Source organism: Hyla sarda, chromosome 11 (genome assembly GCF_029499605.1).
Source record: "Hyla sarda isolate aHylSar1 chromosome 11, aHylSar1.hap1, whole genome shotgun sequence".
NCBI lineage: Eukaryota > Metazoa > Chordata > Amphibia > Anura > Hylidae > Hyla > Hyla sarda.
The window spans coordinates 30300650-30321635 of NC_079199.1; the positions used below are offsets into that span (position 1 = coordinate 30300650).

Consider the following 20986-nt stretch of genomic DNA (forward strand, 5'->3'; position numbering starts at 1 on the left):
ACTCCACAAAATGTTACAGGCATTATATACAGGAAATGTGAACGCAACGTTAAAAGATTATAGCCTAAACCTGGTCGTCATGACATTACTGTACCTTATACATTATTTTTTTTGTAAATTGTTACCATGTAAGATTAATAGCAATTTTAATAGGCAAACAGAACAGACAATTCTTACTTTTGTATCATTGTTTGTTGACCTATAGTCAGTGTATAAAGCTGCAGATTCTGCTTTGTCCTTTATTAAATGAGATTCCTCCTAGGCGATCCTATATGGATTAGCTATGTTTGCGCATGGATGAATGAGCAAATACACCATTTAAGACTTTAGACTTGCAGAGTTGGGTGTATAATCCGTATACATATAAACTTGTTGCCGGAATCAATTTGCTTGGTGTTTTTGAAAAGTAAATGGACTTGAGTAAACAAAATAACCCTTTTGCTGCCAAATTGTGTACGGAATAGTTTATATTAATCAAAAGGTCGTGAGTGCTTTTCTATTTATTTTGCTTTCTACTATGTCTCGGTGGTGTGGCTGTGCTAGTTATTATGCATAGATAACTGTATGTTACTTAACCCTTGTGCTGATATATTCATCATACATGTCAGCTCAATTGGGAAGAGAAAGCAGAAAAGAGGAGATGCACAACGCAGAGGACTTGTTCGGATCCACGTCAGAAAGCGACACTTCCACGTTTCATGGCTTTGATGAGGATGACTGGGAGGGGACTTCCTCAGCCCAAGCCACTCACTCCCCTACTGCAGAGGAATGGGGAGACTGCTAAAGCAAATGATCTGGATCATCCACATCTTCTACCTGACACTTCTGATCCCTACCTTCATTTTTGTGTTTCCTTTTGAATTTTCACTTCGTCTTTTAATTTCTAATCCATTTACAAAGCACAACTGTATCCAAACTGGACTGAGAAGTAATCAGAATATTTTGCAAGTTCTTTTAATGTGAAAACCGTGGATATTCATATATATATATTTTTCTTTTGGTATGAGCAGAGCTCATCTCTCCAGTATTAGCCAGCATCCCAGAGCTGGTTTAAAGGCCACTTTGGATTGATGAAAGAATGCCTTTAATATTGATAGTCACAATAAAAACAGGTGTCAGGAAAACACTGGAATTCTGTCTATGACCCTGATTACCTCAGTTACAGAAGACTTTTGTAACCTGATGGGTTTATTGGATTTTGCACACACAGTGAGGAATCAACCTAAGTTTTAATGCAAACACTGCTGTACAAGGAGCAAGTTTCTCCTTATTTTCCTCCACTTGAACTTCTGCATAAGGTCAGAAGGTCTTTAGATGTAGAAAAAGTATAAAGGCAAATGGGATAAATACCTCAGACTTGCTTTTCCCCTTGCAATGATTTATTTGTACTATTTATTTTTCTTTGGCTCAAAAGACTCCCTGATGTCTAAAAGGCACCTTTTTGTCTCCTTATTCAATACCACCTACTAGAAGATACCAAAGCAACACCCATTATTGGTCCACAGGGCAATGGAAATGAGACCAAACTATCACACCTGCTGAGCTGAATTCAGACTGCACTGCAGCAGGATTGAAAAGGTACGCTACCTGCACATTTTACTCAGTCATGTTGCTCTATAAAACTCACTGAAATCCAGAGTGTTATTTATGCTAGTTTACAAATGTTATTTATTAGAATGTAAAAAGAATTCCAAACAAAATGTGAGAAAACACTAAAGAACAACAGTAAAAAGTGCATCTGTCACTTCATCTATAGTTGTTAAATGGGCCAAGCTGATACCCGACATGCCTTTGTTTGTAGCCCTACGTAGTTTGACCACGCATGCGCCGTCAATATTCATTACAGTACAAGTGAGTCTGATTGGATGAGAAAAACTAGCATTCTCGCTGCGCATGCACAATAATATAATTTGATGGCAAATCAGACAGGGCTGCTGCCGGCATAACGTAAGAGGAGGGAGGTGTTGCGGCCCCGGGGCAATACCTCTCGGAGACGGGATAAAATGCATTTTAATTAAATTAAGCAACCAAAGAAACAAACAAGATATGCCTCTAATTAGCTTACTAACAACTACAACACTGTGGCCTGTTTAGCAAATAACGATCCGGTGACAGATGCACTTTAAAGCCACATGTTGTTTTTTGAAGAAAGAAAATAGAGACTGAGCAAATTGGAAGCAGCTTAACCATTGTGGATACAATAAGGCTCTTTGCACATGTCCTTCTGTTATCATCTATTGTTAGAATGGGTGGTAAGAGAGGCAGATACATTACTTGGATGGACCCTGTGCACATTAAATTGTCACATGATACTGCCAAAATCAGCAGGTATGGCTGACTGTATACCCAGACCAAAAGGTCCCTGACATCTTTTGTGTAGGGGGCCTCCCAACTTTCCCCTGACAACTGGTGTTGGTGGAAAGAAGAATTAGGCATAATGGGGGAGATTTATCACAGGATTTAGACTGGTTTTTCCCATCTAAAATTGTCTCCCAAAAAGTCGCAGTCTAAATACATGCAACTTTTTCGCAACTTTTGCTTTAGAGGATTTTTAGAACATGATGCATTCTAGTCTATTTTAGACGGAAAAATGCATTGGTGCTGAATTTATCAATAGCGACTTTTCATCAAAAAGTCGCATCGGTTGAAAGTACACCGAAATGTCAGACCATGCTGAAGCAGGTTTAAATACAGTCTAAACCGTAGATCCCGAAGTCCGTGTGCAGAATTTATCAAGAGCCGTGTGAATTTCGATAAATTAGGCACACGATAGACCGGCCTAACCCTCTGTAGATTGGTCTATATTGATGCGGGAAATAGAAAACTTTGATAAATCTCCCCCCCCCCCCAATGAATTTCAATGCTTGATGCACGCATCCTCAGTTGCAGCGCTAGGGGTTATAGGAGGGTGAGGTGTGAGAGGTCGTGAGAAAGCGAAAGAGTGTGGAGAATTGCTCTATTGCAATCAGGAATACAGGTGGGGAGGGACAGACTGGAGTGTCTGTAATGCATAGCAGAAAGTATAGTCTGCCACTCACCTAGGCTGCTGTGGAAGCCACGTCTACTTTCATTGCACTGCAGAGAAACACAACGGGAACAAAAGTGTGAAAAAAAAGTAATTTGACATATTTAGGATGTAGGGTTAGTGGTATACTGCTGCATTATGGGGGAGATTTATCAAAACCTGTCCAGAGGAAAAGTTGCTTCGTTCATTTTTCAGAGGCCTTTTTAAAAGTGAAAGAAGCGATCTGATTGGTTGCTATGGGCAACTCAGAAACTTTTCCTCTGGACAGGTTTTGATAAATCTCCCTCTATATGTGTACGGTCCTTGCAGCCTTCTTTCAAGTTTTTCGTCCGAACTCTGGTATACCCTTTAACGACAACGGATGTAAATGTACGTTCTGATGCGGTAGTACTTAACGCACTAAGACGTACATTTACGTCATGTACATGCCGTGAGCACCGGACCCGTGCTCGCATCGTGCTCAGCAGATCCCGGCTGCCGGGGACCCACATGTAATGGTGGACATCAGCGATCGTGGTGATGTTCGCCATTAACCCCTCGGATGCCGTTATCAGTACAGATCACAGCATCTGCAGAAATGTGGTCGCTTAAATGGATGATCGGATCGTCCGCGACGCTACCGCTGGGATCCGATTGTCCAACATGGTGGCCGGAAGTCCCCTTACCTGCTCAGGCTATCATATTGGTCTTCTGTTCTGAGATAGAGCAGACCAGAGCAGAAGATCACTGATCAGGGCTATGCATATGCATAGCACTGTTAGGTATATGCAATCTATTGATTGCTATAAATAGTAAAAAAAAGTGAAAAAGCCCCTCCCCAATAAAAAATTTAATGGCCCCTTTTCCCTATTTTATCCCCCCAAAAAGCATAAAAAAATAAACATTTTCTATTTGCATGCGTAAATGTCCGAGTAATCAAAATATAATGTAAAAGTTCCCGTACGGTGAACGGCATAAACTTGAAAAACAAAATTTTAAAAAGTCCAAAATTGCTGCTTTTTTGTCACATTTTATATAAAAAATTAATAAATAAAATTAAAAAAGGGATGAAAAAGTTAAATATAAGCAAAAGTGGTACCAACTAAAGATCATGGCGCAAAACATGAGCCTTCATACTGCCCCGTATACAGAAAAATTTGAAAGTTATAGGTGGTCAAAATAGGGCAAATTTAAACATACTAATTTTCCTTAAATTTTAGATTTTTTTTAAAGAGGTACAACAATAATAGAAAAGCATGTAACCATAGGTATCATTTTAATTGTATTGACCCACCGAATAATGAAAACATGTCATTTTTACCATAAAGTGTACAGCATAAAAACATTTTTTTTGGGTTGCGCAATACATTTTATGGTAAAATGTCATTACAAAGTACAATTGATCACGCAAAAAAAACAAGCCATATGGGTCTGTGGATTGAAATATAAAAGAGTTATGATTTTTAGAACGCAGAAGGAAAAAAAATAAAATTGGCCTGGTCCTGAAGGTCAAAATGGGCTTGTTCCTACAGGGGTTAAAGGGGTATTCCGGGCAAAAACATCTTATCCCCTATTGAAACTGCGGACATAGCTGCGTCTGCAGTTTTGGAAACCGCCGGGCTTCCGAGACGGGGACGTGACGTCACGCCACGCCCCCTCCATTCAGGTCAATGGGAGGGGCCGTTGCGGCAGTTACGCCCCCACCCATAGAAATTAATGGAGGGGGTGTGACGTCACATCCCCGTCTCGGAAGCCCGGCGGTTTCCGAAACTGCAGACGCAGCTACGCATGGAATGCGGCTGCTGCAGGGAGATTGTGGGGGTCCCAGCGGCGGGCCCCCCACGATCAGACATCTTATCCCCTATCCTTTCCATAAGGGATAAGATGTTTTTGCCCGGAATACCCCTTTAATGATATAGGTCCTTGGAGAGCCTTCATTTATTTTCCACCATTTTTAAAATAGTAGTTGTCGCTGACTCTGGAAACTTTAAATGGAACACTGGATCATGCCATTAGAAAATATCGAGTCAATGCAAAAAAAATAAAAAATTCTCACGGGTTATTCTACTTCCATATTGCCACATCAATGCCCAAATAGATACCAGGTGTAAAGAAGGAAAAAACTTCCTACTCTACCTATGGGGAAGTATTATAATAGTAATACAACGTGTAGATGAATAGTTGTGGCTTCTGATCAGTCACTTCAAGTGAATGTAAGACAATTTTTTAGTGCAGCAGGGGATGTAAAGTGTAGGGTATCCTAAAGTGAATATTGCATTTTGTTTTACTAAGTGCATAATGATATCATAGTCCACTAAGTTAAGTCAATCTACAATAGTTCTGTGTGGTCTTTGTTGAAGGAATTACTGAAGAACAGAATATTTCCACTGTAAAATGTCTTTCAAATGTCAAAATAAAAGAAAATTAACATCTTTGACTTGTAATGTCCTTTGTAACACTTATGACTGTCAGAAACATGTCAGAAGATAGTGCCAGATGAAGTTTGGGTGCCAAGTCCCCCCCCCCCTCCACATGACTACTGTAGTGAACGAACTGCAACCCCACCATTCTTTGATCTTATGCAGGACATATATTACAGTATTATAGTCTATGACCTTTTAGTGAAGACAAAGACACAACTCCTATCGGTGGGAGGGATCTCTGCACTTCAAGTCTCCACCAGTACTGTCTTCTGACATGTCTGTATAAAATGTTTAGATATGTTTGTACCCAAAAGATGTACAGCTTTTGGTAACAGGATAAATGTAACATGTGAATCTCTTAGTGCAGATAGCTGTAGCGGGACTAGTTAGATCCAGCAATTCTTTTTCTACATGGTGCCCATAAATCATATTCGTTAATAAAGAAGGCCTGACACTTGCTGTCACACACACACACACACTCACACACACACACACACACACACACACACACTGCTCATTTTCTACCATGTATTAGACACTTCAAAAGCTTCAAAGAGTCTTTTCCTTACAGGTTTTCTGTTTCATTAACCTCTTAAATACTCAGGGCGTATATTTACACCCTGCGACCATTAAGGGACATTTTAGCAAGCTCAGGAGCGGCGCTTGCTTCAAAGCCAGTAAGAAATGGCTGCTATCACCAGCCAGGACTCTCCGCTAATGCCAGACATCGGAGATCATGCCCATGTCATGCATTAACTCCTTTTTTTCCCCCACAATCAAAGTCAGATGTGGGATCTAAAATAGGTCAAATACAGTTGCCGGTAGGTTGGGCAGATCGGGACCACCGTTGTGCGGTTCCGATCAGCTGACATGAAGGCCAGAGGACCCTCACCTGCCAGCACTCCAAGTATACAGGCAGCCTCAGCAGCCTATATAAGCAGAGGGCCTATAACACTCATCAAGGCTATGGCATAGCATTGAACAGTGTTTGCAATGGAAAGATTGCCTATAGGGACTAAAAAAATTGTGAAAAAAATAATGTTGTAATAAATGTGAATAGACTACTCCTCTAATAAACGTTTAAATCACCTTCCTTTTAGTAATCAAAAATCAACATATTTGGTATTGCCGCAGTAATATCATGTTAAAGAGATTACTCAGGAATAGAGCTGATTTCTTGAAAAAAACAGCACCACCTGTCCTTAGATTGTGTGTGGTTTTGTAGCTAAGTTCCATTGAAGTGAATGGAGCCAAGTTGTTATACCACACACAACCTAAGGAGATGTGTGGTGCAGTTCATGGAAGAAATTAGCTCTGGTTTTCTATTCCTTTCACAGGGGGGCGTTCCTTTCCAGCATACTGCTGGACATGCATGACATGGCGACCGCATAACATGGCGACCGACACGCCCCCCTCCATGTACCCCATAGAAATAAATGGATGGGGCGTGCCTGCCATGGCTTTCTGCTGGGGGCAAAACTGCACTCCCTGCAGACTGCCGCGGCCCAGTACAGGAGCCCCAGTGCTCGGACCCCCCGCAATCTATAAGGGGATAAGTTATGTTGCACTACAGATGTCCTTTAATAAACGAATAAAAAGTTCCATCAAAACAAAAATGGTACTGATAAAAACTATAGATCACAGTGCAAAAAATGAGCCCTTATCCATCCCCATACACAGAAAAAAAAGTGTTAATAGGGGTCAGAGTAGGACAATTTTAAAAGAGGATATCCAACATAAGGGGAAATTTATCAAAACCTGTGCAGAGGCAAAGTTGCCCATAGCAACCAGATTGTTTCTTACATTCTTTAACAAGGCATCTGAAAAATGAAAAGAAGCAAGCTAATTGGTTGCCTCTGCACAGGTTTTGATGAATTTCCCCCAATGTGATTTTACTAACCTGTCACACAGTAACTACATGCTTAGGAACCAACCCTTTTTTTATCTTGGGGCTAAATGGCTGTTCTGAGTCCACCAGAATGCTGCTGCTTACTTTTTTTAAAATTATTTCCTGTTGGATTTCCCTCCCTTCAACTACAACTCCCAGGATCCCCTGTTTACAAGTGTGAGGTCACTTTTCTCTGTCAAACACATCAGCCATCCCACCCATTACAGCACAGCTTAGCATGCTTGAAACAACAATTCCCTGCAGCCCTCAGGAGAATGAACTCCCTCTCACCCAGGAGTTGCTCTTACCTAAAAGTCTGAGAAAAATCTGTATGAAACAGTTTAGTTTCTGTTTTCTCTCTGATTGGGAGGAGTATACATAGAAGGCAGATCACACAGGCTTCAGATTGTGAGGAAAGCACATACAAGGCAGTATACAAGAAATAATTACACAAGCTGTGTAGAAGACTCAAGAAAAACAGGGGAACCCACAGCAAATTAGAAACTCCTGAACACACATCCACATCCTGTATGTATTACGGGAGAACACACTTACATAACAAAATCTGATTATATGCTAAAGCTAAGTTTTAACTGAGAGGAGCTTAAAAGGGAATCAGTCACCAGCCGTCACCCACTATAACCTGCTGGTACAGGTTAATAGTGCATTTGATGCCGATTCTAATGCTATTTACCTTTTATTCATATGTGGCCCAGTTTCTGAGTTATGCATGAAAATCTAAATACGCAAAGTGTTTAGTGCATTGGGGGTGTTCCCAGCACCTTGGTGCACTTTTTGCCTGTTTGCCTCCACCCTGTACAACACCCCCTTCTTAAATATTCATGGCCCTGAGCTCCATTCAGTACAGAGAACATGTGACCGCCATACAAGTGAGCTCTTCCCCATTAATGGGACATCATCACCTACACCTCCAGCATGTAGCAGATACAGTGCAGGTCCTGGTCGTGCAGTCACTGCTGTTGTGTTGTCTCTGCTCCTCAGTGACTGCCCAATCAGGGCCTGCTCTGTATCCATTAGATGTCTTGTGTGGGTGCAGGATAGAAGAGAATGTGGCTGAAGAACCTGTGATAATGATGATCATGTGATGGGGAGTGGGTGGAGCAGATATATTAAATAAATGTGTGGAGGTGAAATGTTCCCTGTATGGAATAGAACTTCATTTGCATACCTCTATTTTCAGGCATAACTCAGGAACAGGGCCATGTCGGAAAAATTATTACTGCAGATTTCAATGTAAACTAAATGACTGAACACAGCTTTAAATCTACAGCTTTACATCCTGTGTTTCAAATATGCGCAGGATACCATACATGTGAATACTAAGGCTGCATTCACACCACATTTTTGCAATACAGTTCCCGTATCATGTTTTTGATGAAAAACCGATTCCTCAAAACCGGACTAAACTGTATCAAAACGTGTGTACAAATTTCAACCCGTATACGGTTTAAAAAAGGATATCCGGTTGCATCCGTTTTTTAAGAAAAAAAAAGTATACGCTTTTATCTTTTCACTCCATTATGAATAAAGTTTCACTTGTTTGATTGAAATTCCAAGAAAGAAAACTGTGCAAAGTCAAAAACCATATGGTGAAAACCGGATGGAACCGTACGCACATACAATTCTGTACGGTTCCCATTGACTCCCATGTTTAAAAAAACAACTTATACGGTTTAATACAGTTTTTCACCCGGACCAAAAACCGACAAAACCTTACAGGATGCAAAACGGACACAACCTGATGCATCTTTTGGCATACAGTTTTCAATGGAGAGTCACATAGAAAACGTATACGGGAACTGTACTGCAAAAAAGTGGTGTGAATGCACCCTGACAGGGGAAAACGGACAGCTGGCTCACCCAAAATGAGATATAATAAGATTTAAATGAGATATAACTAACTGCAATCAGTGCCGCAGTTCAGGAGATACATGTAGTATTAGAGTTCATTGCTAATATGCAAATTTAGTATTTTGTGCAACAGAGGCATAAGCCAGCATACAGAGCTTCCCTGCCTACTTCCCCTCTTCTCCCATATGCCCCCCACCTCATTAATATTCCTAGGCCTTTCACCTATGTGATTGTGAGGTGGGTGGGCATATGGCAGCAGAGGGGAAGGAGGCAGGGAAGCTCTGTATGATGGCTCACACCTCTGTTGCGGAAAGAACAGCATTAGCATGGGACCCTAATACTTGTATCTCCTGAACGGTGGCACTGATAAGGTGAACCAGCTGCCAGTTTCCCTTTAAAGGCTATGGACCTTTTAAGTTAACTAAAAGTCAATTACATATTTTACTATGTTTGTATAGAAATAAAAATATGGATGCTCTTATCGGTTTTATGCATTGAGCTTTCTTTTTCTTGCATTCAGCAACCCTCTTATCTGGTTTGCAGCCATCCCTTCAGTCTTGTGCTGGTCGTACGTCCAGCTACAGTTCAGCGTTCCCCCTCCCTTTTCCTCTTTCAGTATCTGTAACCTCACTCCCTGCTGGACTGCTATGACCGATATAGGTCAATCTTCTCCTCCCCTTTTTCAGCTGCTGTAAATGGTTCTCTATCACGCTCTCTGTCGTATGAGCTGAGATATAAAAATGATGGACATGATTTATGGACACAGATAGGGGCTGCAGCTCTAGAGATGACTGGAGCACAAGACAGGGACTACCAGAGGGACTATTCAGAGCTGCCCTCAAAACAACATGTATAACACCAGCCACCTCCAGATCTGCAGCCCCTGTTTAGGTATTACATCATGTATTATGTCTCAGCCACCTCCAGAGCTGCAAGACATGATTTTTAAGAGAAAAATAATGATTGTTAAGTATAAAAGCTTTTGCAAAGTTATAAAACTTAAAAAGTTATTATAAATTGTGCACTTTTAAGAGTAATTTTGTATTATTTTGCTAATTTTAGTGCAGAGAGCCCCAACACAGGCTCTCTGCTGCCCCCTCTGGCCATGATGGGAATCATTATTAAGCTACTGCGCTATAGGCAGCAGTTTTTTTTTCTTTAGAATATCCCTTAAACAGTAGAATGGGAACTAAAGCTCTGGAGATTACTGGAGTATAATACATAAAGTATCAGCTGCTCTGGAGGTCCCATGGTTTGTGTCCTCACAGCAGCCTCGCCATATGGCAGCTTTTTCACTTTCTATGCAATGTGTGGGACGTGTACCTAGCACATAGTGTGACTCCGCTGCAGCCTTGTCAGTATGAGAGCTTCTTCACTGTTCCAAGAAGGAAAGATCTTTAGCGGTAGCTGCAGCAGGGACACACACTGTGCAATGTACATGTATCCCATACTGTCTAAGCAATACACAGGAAATATGTTCTGCATTAAGTGTACTTTCACATTCGGCACTATATAGGACACCTGTGCAGTGCAAATAGAGTGAAGGAGCAGTCATATTAGTTGTATTAGGGACATGCACACTGCATGAAGAGAGAAGTGGGGGCAATAAAAGGACCCCGAACAACAAAAATGTTATCAGGGGACTCCTATGAGCATGTGTAATGGTTCCACCATGATCAGAACCTTGCACAGTGCATCACTAGAGAAGCCTGGAGGCCTTCCGCTTCCATTGCGCAGTGAAGCACTATAGCAATAGGGGATTAAACGTTCAGAATTTTGCCACTACAGGACCAATTAAAGTAAGGGATCACTCGTTTTCATGCTGTTCACCCGCACTATAAGTGCGAGTGAACAACCCGTCAGTTTCTCTTTAAGGGATATGCTATAAATGAGCCATAAAATGACTAGCTTCCATTGGCTGTCCTAAATTAAGCGCCCCCCCCCCCCCCCCGCCCCACCACCACCACCACAATAACTAAAATAAATTTTGGAGTGAAGTGCCCCCCCCCCTTTGAGTAGACACTTAGATCTCCTGACAATGTGCCATAATTGTATCTGATGAGAAGACCCTAAATAACCTATAATTTTACACTAAAATGTATGAGAATGTCCAGAATATCATGTACATTTTCATGAAGAGGTTGGTCTAGATTAGAAAACCCATGTTCATCTAATAGCTAGCAGAAAACCTTCAGACAGTATGATTTGCTCCAGAGGACCTGGCACACATTTGCAATACATTGACAGACAACTGACTTCAGTCCGCACTTGGCAACACTTCATTCTCCCGACACAAGGGCTCAAAACCAATGGAACTCTTTCAGATTACAATGGATATCTAGGGGCCTCAGCAGTCACACACCTTGTCATAAACACATTGTCCTATAGATAGTCAGGGTGGGTTTCCCTGTACTATAACAGTCATTTGTGACATGTGAAAAACATATCTGTGCTTTAGTTGTATATTTTAACAGATTTAGCTGTCAGGGGTTCTATGACCGCCTGACAGCTAAAAAAAAAAAAACAAAAAAAAAACATAAATAAATAAAAATAAATTTAAAAAAAAGCTACCCAAGCAGAGTTGGAGATGCAAACATTTTAAAATAAAGTTAAAGATGTGCACAGTTCATACATGCCAAATACATCCAAGCCCAGTCCTCAAAAAACCCCAACAGGTCACCACACCACAAGTATTCTCTGTATGGGATATCCTCAAATCATCACCTGTTGGTGGTACTTGAGGACTGAGCTTGGGAAACACTGATCCTGGAAAATAATGCACAATATTTAAAGATAGGATCACATCACTATACCAAACTGTTGCATGGATATAACGGATGGACCCACTTCCAGTAGACTTAATACATTTTAAAAAGCAGTCGGCATCCATTATTGTTGGTGCAGTCTCAGGCGGTTAGTCTCTCTCTACATATATATGTCATTTTAAAAGACATGAGATAAAGTGTCCCTGTCATTTAGAAAAACTTTTTTCAAAATTTTGGATCACTCAGGGTCTCAGTGCCGAGAACCTCAACAAACGTTAGAACAAGTGGGCAGAAGTGCACACTTAAGTGCTTCACTCCCCATTAAAAGTCTATGGAGCCCATCTAGTGAAGCTGGATGTAATTGCTAAAAGACAGTAAGTAAAGCACTTAAGCACACGCTTCTCCCCTTTTTCTACTGATCGGTGGGGGTTTAGGCACAGAGACCCCGACCGATCAAAACTGTCAAGTCAAAAGTTTTTTTCTCAATGACAAGAATACGATTTTGTAAAATGCTTGCTGGCATTTCATCCAATTTTTGTTTTTAAGGGGCAGTCCTTATGCCATACCAGACAATGAACACTAAAGAATAGATCCACCATTACCGCTGCACACTTCATTGTCTTATATTAACCCCTTAAGGACTCAGCCCATTTTGGCCTTAAGGACTCAGACAATTTAATTTTTACGTTTTCATTTTTTCCTCCTTGCCTTCTAAAAATCATAACTCTTTTATATTTTCATCCACAGACTAGTATGAGGGCTTGTTTTTTGCGCGACCAGTTGTCCTTTGTAATGACATCACTCATTATATCATAAAATGTATGGCGCAACCAAAAAACACTATTTTTGTGGGGAAATTAAAACGAAAAACGCAATTTTGCTAATTTTGGAAGGTTTTGTTTTCACGCCGTACAATTTATGGTAAAAATGACGTGTGTTCTTTATTCTGAGGGTCAATACGATTAAAATGATACCCATTATTATATACTTTTATATTATTGTTGCGCTTAAAAAAAATCACAAACTTTTTAACCAAATTAGTACGTTTATAATCCCTTTATTTTGATGACCTATAACTTTTTTTTTTCCGTATAAGCGGCGGTATGGGGGCTCATTTTTTGCGCCATGATCTGTACTTTTTTTTGATACCACATTTGTATATAAAAAACTTTTAATACATTTTTTATAATTTATTTTTTAATAAAATGTATTAAAAAAGTAGGAATTTTGGACTTTTTAAATTTTTTTTCGTTCACGCCGTTCACCGTACGGGATCATTAACATTTTATTTTAATAGTTCGGACATTTACGCACGCGGCGATACCAAATATGTCTATAAAAAATGTTTTTTACGCTTTTTGGGGGTAAAATAGGAAAAAACGGACGTTTTACTTTTTTATTGGGGGAGGGGATTTTTCACTTTTTTTTTACTTTTACATTTTTTTACATTTTTTTTTACACTTGAATAGTCCCCATAGGGGACTATTCATAGCAATACTATGATTGCTAATACTGATCTGTTCTATGTATAGGACATAGAACAGATCAGTATTATCGGTCATCTCCTGCTCTGGTCTGCTCGATCACAGACCAGAGCAGGAGACGCCGGGAGCCGCACGGAGGAAGGAGAGGGGACCTCCGTGCGGCGTTATGAATGATCGGATCCCCGCAGCAGCGCTGCGGGCGATCCGATCGTTCATTTTAATCGCGAACTGCCGCAGATGCCGGGATCTGTATTGATCCCGGCACCTGAGGGGTTAATGGCGGACGCCCGCGAGATCGCGGGCGTCGGCCATTGCCGGCGGGTCCCTGGCTGCGATCAGCAGCCGGGATCAGCCGCGCATGACACGGGCATCGCTCCGATGCCCGCGGTTATGCTTAGGACGTAAATGTACGTCCTGGTGCGTTAAGTACCACCTCACCAGGACGTACATTTACGTCCTGCGTCCTTAAGGGGTTAATAAATATAGCTTTGTAACAGGAGATTCTCCCACCTCAGATACACTCACCCACTAGGTGAACCTATAGACTATATATTGTGACTTTCAGGTTTATGAAATGTGTTGTGTATAATGAACAAGTAATCTAAATAATTCTGAATTATTTTAATCAAGAAATTTTGCTATATTTTGCACACAGGTCACCATGCCCTACGATGATCATCTACTTCCAACAAGAAAGCAATCTGAGTCGGTATTGATGGCGATAACATTGACTTCATTTAACAATACTCTGCACTTGGAGCCCAACCCCTTGCTTGTGCAATATGAGGAAAAAATACTGGCTTTTGCTGAAGATGTTTAGGGGTTTTGATTTTATATATATTTTTTTAGCTTAGATGCTGTGTTTGACACCCAGCTAGTTTCATGTAAATTCAACAAAAGACAAAAAAATGTTGCTCCTTATTTATTTCAATATTTAAACAAAAGAAAAGAGATATCCCAGGGCTGACGTTACACAGTATTTTTGTTTTCATACATTTTATGTGGAAAAGGAGGATCACACTGAAATGAATGAAAGCACAAAGTGCAAAGAGGTGCTGGTGATTTCCTTTTTTATTAACATTTTGTGTCCTGTACACATGTAAAGCAGTTTTGTGCTGTAGGCTTTTTTCCCCTTGTAGTTTTTTTTATGAATTTTTTAAATGTTGTTGTGGAATTATTGGTGTCTATACGTGGATAAGAAATTGCCATTTGCATCATGTTGGTTTGTGTGTATGTCACCCCTACTGAAATGTATAACATGCTGTCAATCACTGGACGGTAGCGATAAAATGAATATAAGCTGTTCCTTAAATTACTGTGACATGTTGTTCTGCTGCTGAATCAATACCGGTACAGGCAATACTGGTGGAGCTGAACTTTTCCCACAATTATTTACATTATTGTGTTATTTTCTTTTTATTTCTTGTTAACCGTGGGATGCTAGCTGTCCTTCAGTTTCCGTTCTACCTACCCAATAGAAATCTATGGCAAAACTGAGCTTAAAGTTGGGTAAAATTTAGACATAAAAATATATATATATATATTTTTTGCACATTAAGTTGAATTGAGACATCAGACATTGTGCCAGTAAAAGGTGCTCTTGGGTTGGGTATAAACACCTCTGCAACTCTTTAGATAATCCATTTCTGCTTCTCTAAAAAACAAACAAATGCAGGTGAAGCTGATGCAATGCTAAATTGATATGTTGTTCCTAAAAAATATTGCAGACTTTATCAAAAATATTCATGTTTTATAAATGTTTGTATGTAAAGTATGTCACTTTACTCTGGCAGAAATAAATGTAAGAATCTATCAGACAGCAAAAAAATCTTCTGCCACAAAAAAAATGCAATACAAAAAAAACTGCACATGTAAGTAAGCTCTTAGGCTGCCTTCGTATGTGCAGTTTGTTAAGCCAAAGCCAAGAGTGAATCCAAAAGAAAGGAAAGGTAGAGTGAAAAGAATAACACACATCTCATCCTGTTTCACTAGCCTTACATTAAAGGAAAACTGTCACCCTGATCACCCACACTAAACCCAATACACTGGGTTATAGTGTGGGTGACCAGGAATCCAATGAGGGGTCACTTACTATAATCGGTGCTGCGGTTCCCAAAATATAGGCTGATGAATTTCCCCTTCTGAATTCAGGGAGTCATGCGCAGGAGGCTGGCCACCCCTGCTTCTTTCCGTCTTCTCAATCAGTCGTCCCCTTAGTTAGTATATTCATATTCTGCAACTCCACATCCTAGTGATGCGAGTTGCATGTCACGTGAGCGCTGCGCTCTGTCAGTAAAGTGCATGCGCCGATAGCTCTACAGCTCCCACACGCCTACAGCTCCCACACGCCTACAGCTCCCACACGCCTACAGCTCCCACACGCCTACAGCTCCCACACGCCTACAGCTCCCACACGACTACAGCTCCCACACGACTACAGCTCCCACTCGCCTACAGCTCCCACACGCCTACAGCTCCCACACGCCTACAGCTCCCACACGCCTACAGCTCCCACACGCCTACAGCTCCCACACGCCTACAGCTCCCACACGCCTACAGCTCCCACACGCCTACAGCTCCCACACGCCTACAGCTCCCACACGCCTACAGCTCCCACACGCCTACAGCTCCCACACGCCTACAGCTCCCACACGCCTACAGCTCCCACACGACTACAGCTCCCACACGACTACAGCTCCCACACGACTACAGCTCCCACACGCCTACAGCTCCCACACGCCTACAGCTCCCACACGCCTACAGCTCCCACATGCCTACAGCTCCCACACGCCTACAGCTCCCACACGACTACAGCTCCCACATGACTGTTTTCAGCAATCAGAGCTCAGGACATGAAAGCTGTATGTAAACTGCTGGCGCATGCGCTCTACTGACATGCGTCTCACGTCACTAGGACGTGGAGTCGCAGAATATGAATATGCAAATTAAGGGGACTACTGATTGAGAAAACAGAAAGACGCAGGGGCAGCCAGCAGGCAGGACCCCGCCTCCTGCGTGCGACTCCCTGAATTTAGAAGGGGAACTTTGGCAGGAACCACAACCCCTCTTTGGATAACCCAGTGTATTAAATTTAGTGTGGGTGATCAGGGTGACAGTTTTCCTTTAATGATTCTTGTAATTATAAAATCATTGATATAAAAACAAATATATACGATATACATCTGTAATACATAACCTAGAATACCTATCACCAAAAACTTTTCTTAGATATGCCATAGAAGACAAAAGTATGTATAGAGATCAGAAAAGACTAGTAAGGTCCAAAATGAAAATTACTAACCTCTGTAGCGGTTGATGAAAACAGAAGATATGACAAAACCACACCAAACACACTCATCATCAGTCCATGTTCCCACCAAATAAAAAAAAAAAAAAAAAAGGTCACTGGTTCCAATGTGTTTCTCCCTTGGGATAAAGGTTTCATCAGGGGACTTGTGTCACAGGGCAGTGAATGAGAGGCCCATACCAAGTCTTGGTATTTTTTTTTTTATCATTGTTAGTGTTTTATCTTCTATGTAACATCGTTTTTTGTTGTTGATTGTTAGCCTGTGAGTATAACCCAGTTTTGGGTCACCTAATGAACTCTATATGCCAAGGGGGAAATGCATTGGGACCAGTTACTTTTGGTTTTGTTAATTTGTTTGGGCAGGAGTTTTTTATTTTTTTCCACCCACCACTCAGACTTTGGTAGTTTTTGTTTCGACCTTATTTTTTTTTTATTTTTTTTTTGTGACTTCTATACATATTTTGTATTTTATGACATTTTTAATAAATGTTTTCTTGATTCATTTGAGGTACATACCCTTCAGTGAAAATGTATTACGTGTCTGCAACATTTATTGCCGCATCCAGACACCAAAAAAAGAAAAAGAAAAAAGCAATGGCCAAATTACATACACCTCTTCCACGTCATTGCTTTTCCAGTTTTATAAGTGTGCCCCTAGATTTTCCTTATAATATGAACATTTACATGCTTCAGGTAGTGGGTTTAATAGGAGCTTTTAGTCCACGCATGCACTATTCAATGTCAGTGTTAGAATAACAGCCATGACATCAAGATTTTGTTTGTATAACTTACTGTTGTCACTTGAGAAATATGGGTTTTACAAATGTATAGCGGTCATAAGTGTAGTGGCTAGGCATGAAAAAATCTATATGGAATGGGGGCCTGTTACTTTCCTGCAGTTGTCTATGCTGCATACTCAATGAAAGATTGGTTTCAGACGGCTTCAATATTGCTGTATTTTAATGCTTGTATTATACCCACAGTACCTTTTAATAAACTCAACTTAGGGCACCATATAGAACCCTAAAATAAAGACTTTACCTCAGCTGTATAATGGCTGTCTGAAACTGGACTATATGTCAAAATACATACACAGTCTTAAAATGCAATTTTACCGCAAATCTGAAACCGCCTCTTCATAACTATTATTCCATCAAATGTGAGGTTAATATGAAGCAAAACAAAAATGTTAACTATATTGGGGGGAGATTTAAAGAAATCCTGTGCAGGGAGTTGACCAGTTGCCCATAGCAACAAATAAGATTCCTGCATTCATTTTTTTAGAGGCCTTTTCAAAAATGAAAGAAGCGATCTGATTGGTTGCTATGGGTAACTGATCAACATTTCCTTTGCACAGGTTTTGATAAATCTCCCCATTGTGCTTAATTTATGTTCTTTTTAAGCTATTAGCATTTAGTACAGAAGTGCAAAGTGGTATTTATAACTTGGTTACTGGTATAAATGCTGAAATAAACAAAAGTAGTAAAGTCAATAGGCAGCTGCACGCACACACATACTATGCCCCTCCGTAACATTTCTTAAAATAAAATATATATATATATTTTCAGGACTGACAGTGATATACTGTAAACATCACAGGTCTTTATGAAAAGCTGATTGTTTTGGCACACACACATCTACAACTATTAGGGTATATTTACACTATCTAATTTCTGGCTTCAGCAGTCTCTGCCAAAATCTGTTGCTGGGACATTGAATTCTGCAGACATAATAATCATGTTCATTCTTTCTACAAGTCTAGAATTCTGAATTCAGAAATTTTTTTCGAGTATGAATGGGTCAACAGAAAACCCATTTACACCAATGTCAGGTTCATGCAGAGATTCCATAGTGTGAATCACCCTTAGTGAAAATGGACACACATTCTCTGTTACCTTATGTTTTCATGCATTTCGGGTGCCTTCACACGCTATTAGCTAGTAGCGAGTTTCCCGCTGTGAGTTACGCTACCGTTGATTTAAATGGGTCCGGGACAGTCTGCAACTCTGACGCTATTGCGGACTGTCTGTGGACCCATTCAAATCAATGGTAGAGTAACTGGCAGCATGAAACCCGCTGCTAGTAATTGTGCGTGAATGCACCCTAAATGGGGTTATCCAGGAATTGAAAACTGGGCTAATTTCTTGGACACCTGTCCACAGTTTGTGTTAAAACTTGGCTTCATTTACTTCAATGTAACTGAGCTGGAATAACACACACAACCTGAGGACAAGAGTGTTGTTTATCTGCACTTAAAGGGGTACTCCTGTGGAAAAAAAATTTCAATCAACTGGTGCCAGAAAGTTTAACAGATGTGTAAATTACTTCTAATTTAAAAATCTTAATCCTTCCAGTACTTATTAGCTGCTGTATGCTTCACATGATGTTCTTTTCTTTTTGAATTTCTTTTCTGTCTGACACATCTGTCGATGTCAGGAGCTGTCCAGAGCAGGATAGTTTTGCTATGGGGATTTGCTCCTGCTCTGGACAGTTCCTGACATGGACAGAGGTGTCAGCAGAGAGCATTGTGGTCAGACAGGAAAGAAATTAAAAAAGAAAAGAACTTTCTCTGGAGCATACAGCTGAATATTTTAATTTCTTCACTCTCACCTCCTAGTGACATCCACAGGCATGTGAGCCCTCTGCCCTTGTAGCAGAGCGCAAGTACTGCTCCTGTGTAGGCTCTCACGTCACTAGGAGGTGAGAGTGAAGTAGTTAGAATATTCATCAGATGGGTGGGCATAGCGCTGCATATAGAAGAGGCAAGAGAGCTCAGGAAGCCGGCTCCCCGCCTCCACTGAGAACAGCAGCGCTATAGCAATGCAGATAGCAGGAGCCATAACTTTTAACCTACTGGACTAATTTATTAGTGACCCTTTTTTTCGCACTATAACCCAGTGTATTGGGGTTTAATGCGGGTGAACAGCCTGTCAGTTTCCCTTTAAGGCTTAAACAGGGCACAAGAGGTCCAAAAATAGAGCAGCTGCAGGAAACTTTAAAATCTTGTGGCTTCCTATCGCTTATCCATATGGAGACTATCCTATAATCAGTAAGTCTCTGCTCACAGTGGTTTGTGGTATTTTCGACAGCAAGAATAGCACAATCTACAAGCCCCATCTTCACTGATTTTGGATAACATTCTCCTAACACCACCTGCACATTGACTGCTGATCTACAGACACTGAGGGACAAGAAGCAGGAAAAGAAAATATTAGTTCCCCACAGCAATGCAGCAACTATTCCATTTTCTATACATCTTAAACGAAATCTACAAGAGACTATACTGTTAAATAAAATATATTAAATGGACACTGTCATGCTGTATAGACATATCAAAAGTTTTGATTGGTCAGGATCTGAGCGTTCAGACCCCAAACATAAGAATGAGCTGGGGATGGACTTATAATGTAAGTCTATGGGGCCTTACAGTTCTCATAGGAGCTGGGAGAGAAACACACAGCAGTCTGCTCACTTTGGTGATCGGTCTGGGTCTAAACACTCAGACCCTGACCAATAAACACTTTTCATCAGGGTAGGAGAGGAAAATACGGGCGTTGGATCGCGCTGCCACAGATGAGGTGTTGTTCAAAGGATTTCTCCTCACAAGTAAGTTTTATTGAATGAAAATACATGCCTGATGAAAAAGTCAGAACGGCTTTGAAATGCACTGCATGGGTTTTAATTCAATAATACTTACTTGTGAGGAGAAATCCTTTGAAGGACACCTCATCTGTGGCTGCGTGATCATGTTTGCTGGCCAGCGTGGGGAGCCACAGTAGTCGCTACCTACTTTGTTTCATGTTGCCTCTGACTTGCACAACACCAGGTGAGTGGTTGTACACTGTGAAACCACCACCAGTGTCATCAGATCACACACAGGGGAGCACTTTTTGCTGTTTTGTGCTTTCAATAAACACTTTTGACATGTTCCTAGGATAAGTTAAACGTTTTTATTCATTGAAAGGTAGGTCTTATGGAATTAATGATATTGCAAATCGAAACTATTTAAATGAAAGCCTCTCAAATTTAAAATAATAAAATAAAACTTGAGCGGACAGTATCAGACTGTGGAACTTCAAAAAAGGAAAAAAAATAAAAGACTTATGAAAAAATGTTTCAAAAGAGTTATTTCAATGGAATTACCATTTAATTAAAAAAAAAGACATGCCAGGAGATGTTAGCGTTAATAAGGGCCCATGCACATTATGGATATTCTTCATGCTTGTAGCTGAATTCTATTGGG

The 20986-nt window shown here is 40.6% G+C and overlaps 1 protein-coding gene and 1 long non-coding RNA gene across 17 annotated transcripts in view; one reads left to right on the forward strand and one right to left on the reverse strand.

Moving 5' to 3' along the window:
• DPF3 (double PHD fingers 3) overlaps positions 1-20986 on the forward strand; it is a 272192-nt gene that overhangs the window by 235580 nt on the left and 15626 nt on the right. For 2 of the 12 annotated variants that reach the window (XR_008848735.1, XR_008848736.1), the window contains 2 exons: positions 609-1578; positions 14092-15535. The exons of 8 other annotated variants lie outside the window; for them this stretch is intronic. Coding sequence is in view for 2 of the 4 variants with exons in the window: in XM_056545786.1 (XP_056401761.1) it covers positions 1471-1547 (77 nt within the window). In the remaining 2 variants the exon portion in view is untranslated. Of the gene's footprint in view, positions 1-608; positions 1579-14091; positions 15536-20986 lie in introns of those variants that run through there. 2 more of the 12 variants (XM_056545786.1, XM_056545790.1) reach the window with 2 other exon arrangements.
• Positions 1-20986, reverse strand: part of LOC130295237 (uncharacterized) — a 163630-nt gene that overhangs the window by 110850 nt on the left and 31794 nt on the right. For all 5 annotated transcript variants that reach the window (XR_008848739.1, XR_008848742.1, XR_008848740.1 and 2 more), the window contains exon 4: positions 3039-3075. This is a non-coding gene — a long non-coding RNA (uncharacterized LOC130295237). The remainder of the gene's footprint in view (positions 1-3038; positions 3076-20986) is intronic.